Below are 13,380 nucleotides of genomic sequence, written 5' to 3' on the forward strand. Positions count from 1 at the left end.
TACCGATTGTACAATCGGTAAGCAATTAACATCAAGAAACTACCGATCTGAAAATAGAGGAATGCAAATTTCATTGGTTTCTGAAAATTTTGAATAGACTACTACCACAATCGGTGGATAATTAACATCAAGAAACTATCAATTGTACAATCAATAGATAATAGATATTATGAAACTACCGATTATGAAAACAGAGAAATCCGAAATTCCATTAGTATTTGAAAATTTTGAATTTGGGGACTATCACAATCGGTAAATAATGAACATCACGAAAATTCGAATATTTACTACCGATAATGTTTGTGTCGAGAATTCGAAAATTTAAGAATTTTAGCACAATCCAATTTAGGGGTTACATTGTAATCGGAACCCAATTAAATATCAATGTGTAGCGATTATAGATATATTTCGGCTCAGAAGTTTCCGATCGGTAAATAGGTACTCCATTATCTACCGATTCTGGGTTGTTCTCAATCATGCGAAAATAAAAATTCCTCTATATAACAAGTTTCTCTCAGTTGTAAACTTAACTACCCATTGTCAAAGATAAAGTCGTCTATTATATAAAACGGTAAATAAAGGGTGGATTCATCTTAATTTTGGGTGATGTTGTTTTGTTTTATTAGTCTCCCCTAAACTTTTCGGGGCCACTCTTAAAAATGCCAGGATAATTATGCACAAACTTTCGTTTAAAAGATCCGCCTTTGTTAGAGCAAATCTATGGCGATGTCATTCTTTCTCCCCTTTCTTCTCTTTTTTTTTTGAGCTACGGTACTTCAATCATACACTTGTTTTTAATGTAAATATTTTTCAAATTCTATGGGTAGTTTAGATAAATACTCTGTTTCCTATCAGAAATTAGAGAAGTTGGAAGTTGCTGATCAGGAGTTGGTCAGAAGATTTTAGCAGACTGTGGACGCAATTTGATTTTGAAGATTGGTAAGAAATTCTCACACTAATTTGATTGAATTTGTTGGCTTTCCTTGATTATGTACAGTGATTGAATTCTATGTCTATATATATACTGATTTGCTATTATTTCAGAAAGACAACAAATTTGCAGTAACTATTGGAAGCTGGCATTCCAAGCTCTGAGCCTTATTTTGAATTCAATCAAGAGCCAACTACGGATATCAATCACATGAAAACACAATTGTTGGCATGGAGTACTGCTCAAGTTAGCCGGGTAGCTAATATTGATGGTTATTCCTAGCCGTTCATCTTGAATTTGGTCTCATCGGGAATTGTTTTTGTCCAAGCTGTCAAATTGTATATAGATAGAGTTTACTGTGAAGATGAACCATCAACGTGGAGGAGAAGAAGAAGAAGATGGAAAAAAACAATCACTGAAAGTAATATTCAGAAAACTAGATTTGGAGAAAAGAGACCCTTACTTGGAGTCAGAGACTAAAGTTACTAAAAAGCACAACGGTAGTATATTCAGAGTCGCGAATCATATCAAAGAGCAAAATCCAAGTGCTTACGAGCCGAAACATGTATCAATAGGTCCATATTATTACGGCAGAGCTCAGCTGAAGCCTATGCAGATCCACAAGGAAAGATCACTAACTCATTTTCTCAAGAGATCAAAACCACCCTTGCAGTCCTATCTAGACAAATTAATGGAAGCTGTGAGGGAATCTTATGATGAGCTTGATAAGATGGAAGAATGGACAGATGACGATGAATTTGTTATGCTCATGATGTTTGATGGTGTCTTTCTTCTCGAGTTTTTAAGCATCTCAAGGGGTCATCAGAACAATAAAGATTACGGTAGTAATGATCCAATCTTCGGTGTGGACGGATATAGATTGATCTATGACTCTTTAATGCAGGACTTGTTGTTGTTGGAGAACCAATTGCCTTATTTAGTACTGTATACGCTGCTTTCTGTTTCTCGAGAACTGCCTGACCAGGTAATCAACTCCTGCATGAGATCTTGGTTGTTGCTTTTAGTTCACTGCCTAACTAAATTTTCTCGTACTGTAATACCTGCAGAGCGTAAAGAGCATCCTATCCTGGCTGATGTTTGCTCCAAAATGTGACCCAGGCCTCCACTTGTTGGACATGTATATGAAGGGATTACTGAGAGACGGCCAATACACGACCAACTGGGATGAAATGATCGTGAAACACTCTGCATCCGAGCTACATAGATGCGGCATCCAATTCAAAGGGGTACAGAGTGTCCACGGGATTGAGTTCGACATGACCACTGCAACACTTAAGCTTCCTCCCATCATAATCAATAAACAGACTCTATCCACAGTTCTAAATTTGAAAGCCTATGAAACTCGCATGGGCAAAAACAGGGAGTATAACTCTTACATTCACCTCATCAATTCTCTAGTGGAATCTAGCAAGGATGTTATGTTGCTCCAGTCCAAAGGCATCATAGTTAATGCTTTTGGTAGCTACGAGGTTGTTGCGGATATAGTGAAGGAGTTCTCAAAGAACACAGTGGTAGATATAAACAGTATGTCTGCTGTAGTTGTTCAGCAAATGGACAAGTATTACAACAAAAATACCAAAAAGAAGTGTTGGAGATTGCTGAGGTAAAAACATGGAAGGCAAGAAATTGATGATGGCTGAGGCCGGTGCACAGGAGAGCCTACCAAGACACCATACTCGCCTTAATAGAGATTGTCATCTGAAGACTCAAGGCCTAGGGTCTCTATGGAGCGATGGACAAAGTAAACAGACTTTTGCATCCGTTTTGATATTCAAGATTGTTTTCTTTCCCTCGTGAGGTAACGGGACTTTCGAAGATGAAACAACCTTTTCACGGGTCAAGGTGTTTAATTATCCTTTTGCAGATTGGCTGTTCAGTTGGGATGGTCTTTTCGGAAACCACTGTAATTTATCCGTTTCGTTTTTTGTTTCTATCTTTTCCTTTGTAACTAGCTATTTCTTTTATGTTTTTCCTGGTGCTTCCTACTTTCTTATGGTTGAGATCTCCTCTTCCATTAGCTTTTTGTTATAGAATAGAGACTTAGAATCTACATAAGTTGAAGAAAAATTTGTACGAATGGGAGACTAAAATAACTCGTTAAGTGTCTATGTAAGGTTTTGAGATCAAGGATTAATCTTTAAAAACCTACATAATGGGTTTATGATGAGATGGCTCTAGATCTCGCCCAAGGGGCAGATTGTTAGATATTGGCTCGACTAAAGCCAATAGGTTAGTCCCTTCATTCCCATTTTTTTTAACTGTGGTTTAATGTAACTGAGAATTCTAGCAAGTGTCTATTACAGGATGCAAACAAGAAAGAGGTTTCTTCAACAAATTAGTCTCACAAAGCATGATCCCAAAATTGGCAGACTTGCCAGAATTTCCTATTTTAGCAATGTCTTCTGCACTCTACATGATAAACAAACGGAAATAACTACTACTAACAATTTAATATATTACTCCCTGTGTCCGTCTAATGCAGCAAGCCGGTGAACAAATAAATGTGTTTTCTTAAACGTGGGTACATGCAGTGTTCGGGGTTAGTGGGTTAAAAAAGAGCATGTTCCAGATTCCAGATGGATTGCACTACCAATACAAGCACATTTATATAGTACGATTCAGTTCCTACGCCACATCTAGTTTACTATTCCGGACATGATCTCTCAAAATCCTAGAACAACACCAAGTGCTACAAAATAGACATATCCCAAAAAGAGAAGTACAGGGAAGCATTTGAGAAATAAATTAGGTGGGAACAAGGAGTTAGAGCTGTATTATGTACGTCCACCTTTGACCCCGGCTTTACACATCAAAATGTTCAAAGAATCAAAAGTGGCTTTGAAGTACCTGGCAACGCAGGTTCAAAGCAGTTCAGAAAGAAACGATATAACTATAGGAACTAGCAATATAAATGACTGAAGAGGTAGTTCTTAGTTCTTACTTGATTAACAGAGGCTGATCGGGTTATTGGAGGTGGTCTTGGGCAGTTGATAGAGCTTGCATGATAGGAACATCTTCTGGAATTTTTCCATTCGGAATGACTTTTCGCTGGGAACGCAGCGTTTTAGTGGCTGCAAGAGCAAACTCAATCTCTCTTCTGGGTGTGGGCACGCTTGACATTGATGTGAAATCTACAAACTATACCAATTAATACCATCAATGATCACATTGTTTTGTCTGTGGTTATCAGGGCTCCCTGATAACTACAATCAGTATCTAACATCTATCATGCCAAAGATATAATAATTTTTTACAGTGACCAGCGACCATGACAAAGAAAGATTGTTGCATACCTGGGTATTACTGAAGGTGCGATAGTTAGTCAATCCACCCATCACATCCCCACTATTCTTCCCGACTCCAGCTATAATTATGGATAATGGATAATTTCTGCAAAGAAAATGACAATAAGACATGGCCTGGACAAAAACATAATATAAAAATAAATGAAGACTACCAGTAAAAGACAGAATGTTACTGTGCATCAGCAATCGCATCTATGGTGTCTTGCTCCTGAGGGCTTAGTTTACCATGCTCAGTAAATCGACTCCTACTCACCTGCAACCACCATTGTTCTTAATTAGCCACTGATGAGTGAGTGAGAATGGTTCATTTGAAAGATGTAGGAAGGTCGGTATCTCTTATGAATCAGCAAACTTTTTGGTTGAGACATAGCTAAGAGTACAAAAGGAACGATGAATCCAAGATGATCAAGCAATAGCTTGTCATTTAAAACTTAATAGAACAAGCAAAATAGTGAAACACTAGAAAGATAAAAAAAATTGAATTAGATCCCAGAGATAAGTTGACGAGACGAAATGGACGCTCACCTCTGCTGAATTTACTGTTAGTTCTTTATACAACCAGCCAACTTCTCCTATTGGCTATTCCTGTATCAAATCCTTCTAAGACCTGGAGGCAATACTGGGACATTAAATCTGCCATCCTAAGACTTTAGATAGTATTGGCTCTTAAATTTGAACTGCTGCCCAGCCTGTTAGCCATTAACCAAAAGCTAGGCTCTTTTGTCCCATTTGTAAAAAGCGTGTTGTTTGTAAATTTTAGCAATGAATAACTCGTGTGCTGTAGCCCTCTATCTTCTTTAAAGCCCCCCACTTTTCGTAAGTTACTACTTTAAAGTGGTGGAATTTCAGCTTCTAAACTACAATATCTTTAGGCATAAACATGACTGAAAATAAACTTTATCCTGACAACAACATAACAGCTCCATAAGTGTAATCAATTCATACAACATACTACAATTGTTATAAACAGCATCATAAACCATACCAACAACACAATCACTATGTTCCACAACTCTTAACATTCCAGATTTTGCAAGAAGAAAACAGATATATGTCACCACTAGGTTAATGACAACCATGTGTTATCCAACCTTCCCGTCATGAGTTGGGAAGAAACCTCACTAGCTGAGTCATAGGACACAGGAGTAACCAGAGTTACCAAAGTTAACTTGATTAAACTTTAAGCTAAACATGATTTGTTGTGACCAATAAAAAAGCCAACATTCTCCTACCTGGCTAAGCAACAAATCTTTACTACAAACTACATACGTAAGTCAAAAAGTACACTGCGGTTTGACTATAGAGACTTACAACCATCTACAAGATCCATAATTGCATATGCCATTTCTATAATCTGAAAATAGATGAACCACTTGAAAGGTAATGCTGAGCATTAAGTTTTGCTCATGCAAACTTAATGGCTGTAAAGGATAGGTTGACATTGTAATAACTACTTTATGCTCGGTAACTACATGATCTCATATGAGATTTCCTTTATAACTTCAAAACATAAATCTACTGAACTCGTGTATTCTCGGATAGATCCTTACCCTACACTACAAATAACAATGAGACTATATACTTGAGGGGTCAACTATGACCTCACAAAAAGAGATCCTTAATGTTTCTCAATATCGGATATGTCTCCGAAGGGACATACTCCTTACTCATCTCCAAAGAAATCTTCTATTTCTTGATATGAGATATTTCCGAAGAGAGCATATGTATGGGATATAAATGTGAACACGTGTCGTTCATGTATGCTAATGCAAAACCCTGTGAAGAGATTGAATATGAACTAAAAATCAGCAGCATGTACTAAAATATTACCTACACCCATATAGGAAGTTAACACTAATCAATGCAGAATTCAAGCGTTTATGTGTCTTTCAAGCATACATCACTCTCACTGAACTGCAGATCCTCTCCACAGAAATTCAGATGAAACCAAACATATGAACTGGTCAAACTTCAAGAATGATTGTGATCCAGCTTCCTAGAGGCTATATAATGATAATTGATAAATGATTTTGTTGTCCCATGTGTCTGATTAATAAGAATATACTGCAGGCTGTCCTTCACTTTGCAGTACTCCAGCAATCCATATTTTTAATCACCATATCAGCATATCAATAAGAGAAGGATGCAAAGTCGAGTCCTTTATACAGTTATATATGGCATGCTTTATGGATGTCATATGAAATAATCAAACACAAAAGCATCGTAAACTTCACGATGCAAAACTAAGTGCACTTTAAACTCTACATCACGACTCCACAACATCGTAGTTTGACCTTTGGGTAAAATTACGAAACATAAGAGCCCTTCAAGGTTAAGACTAAACTTCTTGTACAGCAAACAACAAATCTGTCAAACTTTGGGTTAAACAGAAAACATATTAAGTATATTTACTCAACATCTGATTATTAACATATGTAATATGCATACGACTGTACATAGAAAGAGAGTTCTCTTTATGTGCCATTAAACTTTATGACGGTAAGATTCTGATAAAACCTCAAAACTGTCATAACCCATAAGTTCACCTTTATGTCTACTACTCACACATAGTAGACAACAAAATGTTAAACCTCAAACATAAGATTCTGCTTATACGCTTGCATCAAAACCTCAAAATCAGACCCGAGAATAATTATGAACCTCTAAACTTTGAGGTCAAAATCTGCTGGTAGAAGAAAACCTTTCAAAACCTTTCTCTTGTCAAAAGAACGACTACAGTATAGAGAAAATGGAAGAAATAAAACTCTGAAATAATCAACACAACTATTATCTTCCTATATCAGGGGAGACTACCCCAATATTCTTTTCACCACTCTTTTGATGTCATCTGACCATATAATCCAGTATGAATTTATTACTTGCACCAGTATTATCCACTCTTAAATTATTTGAAGGAAGTATAACAGTATAAACATAAGAAGGTATCCAACAGAAGAAAAGATAGATACTTAGACGAAAGACTTGACTCACCGGCTGATGAGAAAGTATCAGCAAAACATGCTGCTGGTTAGGATTTTCACTCGCAATTTTTGTTGCCCTTCTTATGGCTGGACCAAATGATGTTGAAGCTACCATACCGAAAAGCATTAGCCGACAGAAAGTGATGGAATATTGGTTGCTAGGTGAAGTAGAAAAACAACCTGACGGTATTATATGCCTCACTACAGCAGAGTAGCGCGCAAGTAGTTCTTTCTATCCATCACATGCTCTATCATCTGAATAGATGCCGAAGACGAAACGATCATCCGACGTTGCTGTGAAAAATAGTTGAGCATTACCACCCATAAGGAAAAGAAAACATGAGCACCAAGCAAACCAAAATGCCTATATAGTATATACCATCTCCAAATAGATAGGCCTTTACGAACTTAAAGACATTTTCAGAAGTTAGGACTTCTCCTAAAATAGCTATCACTTCTTGAACTTCAGTCACGTGATCTGCAGTAGGATTGTATTAAACAGTCAGTTAATAGGTTTCCAACTAAGGTCAAGGAAGTGTAGAAGCCTCATAACCACATGAGGACATACCCGTGTGCCCTGTAGTGGAATCAATAGCTACAGTCAGATTACATTTTAGACCTTTTCTTTCAAAGCTTTCAGAAACCTGAGAAAAATTACAAATTAAAAATAAAAACAAAATTAGTGGTGGAAGTATACAAAGAGCGCCGTTAAGAACAAATATTAGTGATCCAACACAAAAATTAAATCAAGCATATGTCTTCATAACTCCTTCAGGTAGAATTACTAAAACCCCAACTTAGTGTGTTTGGTTCAAGGTAATTGAATTCCCAATGATATAACTTACCGTTGCACCACCAATGCAATTGGGGATTCAAGGTAATTGAATTCTATATAATCACAAGGTAACTGTTTAACGAAGCTAAACTTAAAAACCTACTAACTAAACAAGAACCAACAACATATTCGTAAGTGTTGAAAACATCCAATAACGAGTTAAATTGAAGAAGAACATTTATTCAAAGACCAACGAGAATGCAACTTTGTTTTAACCTAACAAATCTATTTCACAAAGATACACTAATATCTTCCACTGATAGTTAAACCCACTAATACAAAGAAATCTCATCAACCAAATTCCAAAAAACTGTTAGTTACCTCGCCCAGATTTTGATATGGAGCTTCCCTCTTTGATCGAAAAATCTTCGGAACCGGAAAAAGTGAAGGCATTTTAAGAAAAACTGAGATCCAACAGAAAAGAGATTAGAGTTGTTTTTGCTGCTGAGATAGAGGTTTCTATTTTCGTAGGTTTAGGTTTTGATTATGAGTAGACTAGAGTCGGCCCATTGCGGGTTAGGTTTAGGTTTAACCGTTTAACCGTTTAAGTAGACTGTCTTGGAGCTTGCAACAGGTCGGATTAGAGTCGGCCCATTGCGTGTTTTGTGTGGTCAAGCCTCGCTATGTTGATGCAGTTCAAACATGACGTAGTAGAACTGTAGAAGTGTAGAACCACCTTGTAATTGGATTTTAAATTGTACCAAACAGATCCTAAGTGCTTAGGTCATTTGGGAGTTGGGCTTGCAAGGCACTTCGCTTGTTCTCGAATTTCTCTAAATGAGCTGGACATAAAAAAATCGGTGTTCCCGCACCTGATCCGGACGAGGAACCTTCAATGTAGTCAATATCGGATTTCGGTAAATATCGGTCGAGTATCGAGACACGATATTTCGGTGAGATATCGATCAATACCGGCGAAATATCGACCAATACCGACCAGTGGCGGAGCCAGAAATTATAAAGGAGAGGTCTAAAAACAATTACATAAACATAAGGATCTTAAGTGAGCTAAATATGAAATATTAAATAAATATAAGGATTTTTTAGTGATTTTGGTGATTTTGAGGGGGCTAGAGCCAGGGTTAGTCAACCCTTCGACAATATCGGCATTTCGGTGAAACACCGAAACCGATATTATCGGCATTTCGGTGAAACACCGAAACCGATATTATCGGCGGTATCCCGGCCATCTGGGCCGAGATTAACTATATTGGGAATCTTGAAGGTAATCCTGAATCGGCTCAGCAGGAGCATTCCATAATCGACACTAATATTCTGTTTTTGTCCATGGTCCTTGACCGAATTGCAAAAGTGAAGCGTACATCAATTGATTCCAGACATCAGGAACTCCGGGCAAACACCAGTGGCTGCAATCTTGAGAATGCAAAGCTGCAACTCGTTCTTCTTCCGTTCGGTATATTGAAGGATGTCCATCTTTTCTGTAGTCTGTAAGCCTACTTATGTTCATATATATTACAGGAGTTTTCATTTTCCCTAGCATATTTCCTCAAAAAAGTCTCACTAAAATTCGGCTCCGTTTCCTTATGGCAGTGACCGCCTGTGTTCCATTGACCGCCCCTGTCAGACATTGCAAATTCTCAATTGTATGAATTTATACCGACTCAACATGACTCCCCACTGGTATTAATCTTGGGCATGCAACCGACAAAGATTAAACTAACAGCACGTTAGGTTGCGTCTACTGCTGACTCGACACGAGCCAGATGTCAGATTGCTTGTTTTTTTAATTTGAGTCAAATTTGATTCTCTACTTGACTAAGACCCGTTTGAATCGGGTCAAATACCTCTGATTCATGGACCCCAAGACGCTGATTCACATATTTTAGAGTCAAATGAGTTAGATTTGACTAGAAAACAAACGTATTAAGTCAGATCCGAATAAAATTGAGTCAGTCAGATATCTAGGTGAGTCACTAGGAGATAAAACAACATGATATAGATTCATATACAACCATTGGTGTGAGTTGAAATCTTACTGGAAATGGGTAAATGAATACCCTCTGAAGATGACCTGTGTTCTGTTAGTATCGATGTTTTCATCAACCCAGTTTCCCCATGTATTTAAAGCCTTCTCGAACGCTTTCAGTACCTTCAGTTTTGGGTACACAAATGTTCCTTCTTGGTAGTAGTTTTCTCTGTAGGAACAACATCATATACATATGAAAGAGTTAGAACTCTAACAGTTACATGATCAGATAGATACAATGCGTACGGTTTCTTTATGGTTAAATTCTCGTCTATTTCTCACCCTTTAGAGGTCTTCTCGTAATTCCACCACTGGCCTGTATTGAAGACTATCACATCAGCATCACGAAATGCCCATGATTTTTTATGCATCAAATCTAGTCTTAAAGTCTCGGTTAACGTTGTGCCGTTTTCAAGTTTAACTGATGTTTCTCTAACAAGAAATGGAGCACTCACATACTGCACGGAACAGTTGTAGTCCTGCACACACACACAAAAAGAAAAAGCCAACTTATTCACATGCATCCCAATCACGTTGTTTTTTTTTTATCGGTAAAGAATTTTTGTATTCGGGTCACTCGTATCATTACCTAGTGATTTTAACAATGACACCGGCGATGCTTTTACATTTTAAAAGCTAGAATTAAATATGCAAATAGAAACTTGCCTCGTATATAAATCCCATGAAGTAGTTTTTACCAGGGATCTTGTGAACTCTGCTAGTATTTGCAACACCATGCCTCAGCATACACACCAACGATTTCCACATATTACGGTTCTGCGAATCCCCAACAAAAATAATCCTCTTTCCCCGCAATCTCTCAAGAAAATCAGTAGGATTCAAGCTGGAGAATTCACAGTTCAGTACCACGCACATCAAAATGAAGTCAAAGTTATTATATCTTACATAACAGAATAAAATGCATTCAGTGTAATGATGCTGCTGCTCGTTACCTTGGTAAATTGCAGTCATCCGGTTGCCATCTCCATCTTAGATAATCTTCATTAGGTCTTCCATTTACATGACAGTTGAAACCCTTATCAATATGAGGACATGAACCAACAGGATAATATGGTTCAACATTTTCATCTCTTACCCACTTACCTTTATATATATCACAGATTCACAATTCTCCATATTGGAACTCAAACGGCTTGCATTTTTTGATTCTTCTGAGAAATTCTCTTCATAGGTTCTTCCCATTTCTCCGAAGTCATCAAAACCAGAAGAAACATCGGTAACGGCCGATGTAGTGGTAGTATGAATAGTACCAACAAACCCATGAAAAAGTGGTTGAAGTACAGATGTGTCAACTGAGCCATAAAGAAAAATCAAACTAAGAATAAGAAAGGAGGAAGTTCCTACAAGTAAACTAGATCCAGAGACCACCTTTTTTTTTCTCGCAAAAACTATAAGAAAATGCTTGCTCTGATGAAGGTGGAAGCTTTTTGAACTCCATTGCAAACAAATGAAGACACTAAAATGATATACAGTACCGGAAGTTAATTTGTTATTAAATACATGATTCAAGTTGGCTTAAAGAATGATGAATATCAACTATCAAGGTTCTGCAGGCATTGGATATTTGGCAGCTAATGAGCTTGTGACTGGTTGACGTAGGCAGGAAAAACTGCGTGCTGAGGATGTAATTAATTCTTGGGAAGGTTCCCGTGACAGAATGAAGAAGATAAGGTGACGATGGCTCTATCTCAAACCTGCATATAAATGAGCTGCTACAAGATCGAGACCTCATTGAGCAGTGTGCACATGCAGTGGCAAAGCAAACAGGAGTGAGTAATAAGATAATTACTGTAATAACTAAGATCCAGCCTTATTTTTCTTAGTAATATATGGTCAGCATTGTTGATTGTTTAACTAACCGGTACCAACAAACAAACAGTTTTGCTCTTTGAATGTTAGATAGCTACCGAAGTCACAACTAAAAAGGATGTACACTGAAATCATTTAGTAACATGTGGTGCTGTTAAAAGCATACACACATAAAATAATAACTACACTTACTATAAAAGGGAAAAAGTTAACGCGACATTTGATTTAGCAAGAACATGTATCTGAACCTGCTCCAACTTCTAGAAGCAAGAAAAATTAATTTTTTATGACTTCTACTTCCGGAGAAGCAAAAACAGAAATGTTTTTGATATCCAAATGCACTGTTAGAAACCCAAACCTATATTAAGGTATACAGGAAACATACTCCAAAAATATTGCAAAAAATACTCAACATTCAAGATTCATACACAATAACAATCCATTCATTAAGTTTTAGGGAATATAACATTAATAAAGAGTGGCAGGAATATACTAGTACTATTTACTACAGTTACTATAAAGAGGAAGAAGTAAACGTATACGCCACTTGATTTAGCAAGAACAGGAACCAAGTAAGAAGAATATAAGACTACTAATCAATTCATCGAAATACTACCCAATTAATTGATCATCAAAGGTGAATTATTTTTCTACTTTTGTGATGTATCCAAGTAGGTCTAATTAATCAATCAATAATCTAAACACTCAACCACATCCTTCACATTACGTCAAGAATTGTGGTTACCACCTCTCCCATTGCCGGTGAACAAAATCCTCACTCCTGATTTGCCGAAATACAAGTTAGCCTCTTACATTTGATGGCCGTTAATTATAAATCAAATTGATACAAACTTATGACCAAATTAAGTGATAACGTTCACCCTCTTTTTGTGTGGGGTGTGGACGAAACCCTTGATTTTGATTGGTTTAAATTTTAGCATAATTTTTACACCGGGTTTACATAATTTTAATAAAATCCGGACCGTAAGATTTCCTAGAACTAAGATCTAGATTTTTGAAACCGTGAAACATAAAAAAAAAATGGCGAAAATATTTTACGCAGAAAATCTTATTCCATATTTGAGCCAAAGTTATACCGAGATCCTAATCTAAAATTAGATTCTGTTTAAAAAAAAATTCCTTTCCCGTTCAATATATTTTGACTAACAAATCTAGGAATCGTTGGAAGGAATATTCATATGTAGAAATTTAGGTTAAGAGGTATATTTTCAGAAACAAATCTTAGAACTTTTGTTTTGGCATTCACACGGTAAATACTTACCATCCATATTAGATACAGATTCCTAATTTACAGCAACGATGATTATTTTCAGTTTAAGATCTTGCCAAATTTAGTGCCAGAAATATAGTTTTTTCGACAAAAATATTTTTGGAAGTTTTCTTTCCAGGTATGGCAAAAGACACTTATCACTTACCATTCCTGTTAAATGTATTTTGAGAAAGAAATTTATGACTAGCTTAAGCTAATG

The 13,380-nt window shown here is 36.8% G+C and overlaps 2 protein-coding genes, 1 long non-coding RNA gene and 1 pseudogene across 6 annotated transcripts; 1 reads left to right on the top strand and 3 right to left on the bottom strand.

The window, feature by feature from the left end:
• The first annotated feature begins 621 nt into the window (after positions 1-621).
• LOC113345588 (UPF0481 protein At3g47200-like) lies at positions 622-3,116 on the top strand. Of its 2 annotated transcripts, none has more exons than XM_026589360.1 (3): positions 622-939; positions 1,045-1,916; positions 1,999-3,116. In XM_026589360.1, exons 2-3 carry the CDS (start codon positions 1,296-1,298, stop codon positions 2,557-2,559), a joined length of 1,182 nt encoding a protein of 393 aa, XP_026445145.1. In that variant the 5' UTR covers positions 622-939; positions 1,045-1,295; the 3' UTR covers positions 2,560-3,116. The 2 variants fall into 2 exon arrangements, with proteins under 2 accessions (XP_026445145.1, XP_026445146.1); XM_026589361.1 differs by having other exon boundaries at positions 1,049-1,916.
• Positions 3,117-3,420: 304 nt separating this feature from the next.
• On the bottom strand, positions 3,421-8,520 carry LOC113345380 (E3 ubiquitin-protein ligase RGLG1-like). Of its 3 annotated transcripts, XR_003358110.1 has the most exons (10): positions 8,395-8,520; positions 7,807-7,882; positions 7,618-7,716; positions 7,419-7,532; positions 7,249-7,346; positions 4,783-5,159; positions 4,431-4,510; positions 4,246-4,342; positions 3,894-4,090; positions 3,421-3,799 (listed from the first exon to the last, which is right to left on the bottom strand). XR_003358110.1 is itself a non-coding variant. In XM_026589150.1 (8 exons), exons 4-7 carry the CDS (start codon positions 7,363-7,365, stop codon positions 3,917-3,919), a joined length of 468 nt encoding a protein of 155 aa, XP_026444935.1. In that variant the 5' UTR covers positions 7,366-7,532; positions 7,618-7,716; positions 7,807-7,882; positions 8,395-8,520; the 3' UTR covers positions 3,421-3,799; positions 3,894-3,916. The 3 variants fall into 3 exon arrangements, 1 of the variants encoding a protein (XP_026444935.1); XR_003358109.1 differs by having other exon boundaries at positions 7,249-7,532; XM_026589150.1 differs by lacking the exon at positions 4,783-5,159 and having other exon boundaries at positions 7,249-7,532.
• Positions 8,521-9,086: 566 nt separating this feature from the next.
• Positions 9,087-10,744, bottom strand: LOC113345214 (annotated as a pseudogene).
• Positions 10,745-10,765: 21 nt separating this feature from the next.
• LOC113345286 lies at positions 10,766-11,409 on the bottom strand. Its single transcript, XR_003358060.1, has 3 exons — positions 11,165-11,409; positions 11,014-11,070; positions 10,766-10,904 (listed from the first exon to the last, which is right to left on the bottom strand). It is a non-coding gene; the product is annotated as an uncharacterized LOC113345286 (long non-coding RNA).
• Positions 11,410-13,380: the final 1,971 nt, after the last annotated feature.

The sequence above is a fragment of the Papaver somniferum genome, unplaced genomic scaffold (genome assembly GCF_003573695.1).
Source record: "Papaver somniferum cultivar HN1 unplaced genomic scaffold, ASM357369v1 unplaced-scaffold_81, whole genome shotgun sequence".
NCBI lineage: Eukaryota > Viridiplantae > Streptophyta > Magnoliopsida > Ranunculales > Papaveraceae > Papaver > Papaver somniferum.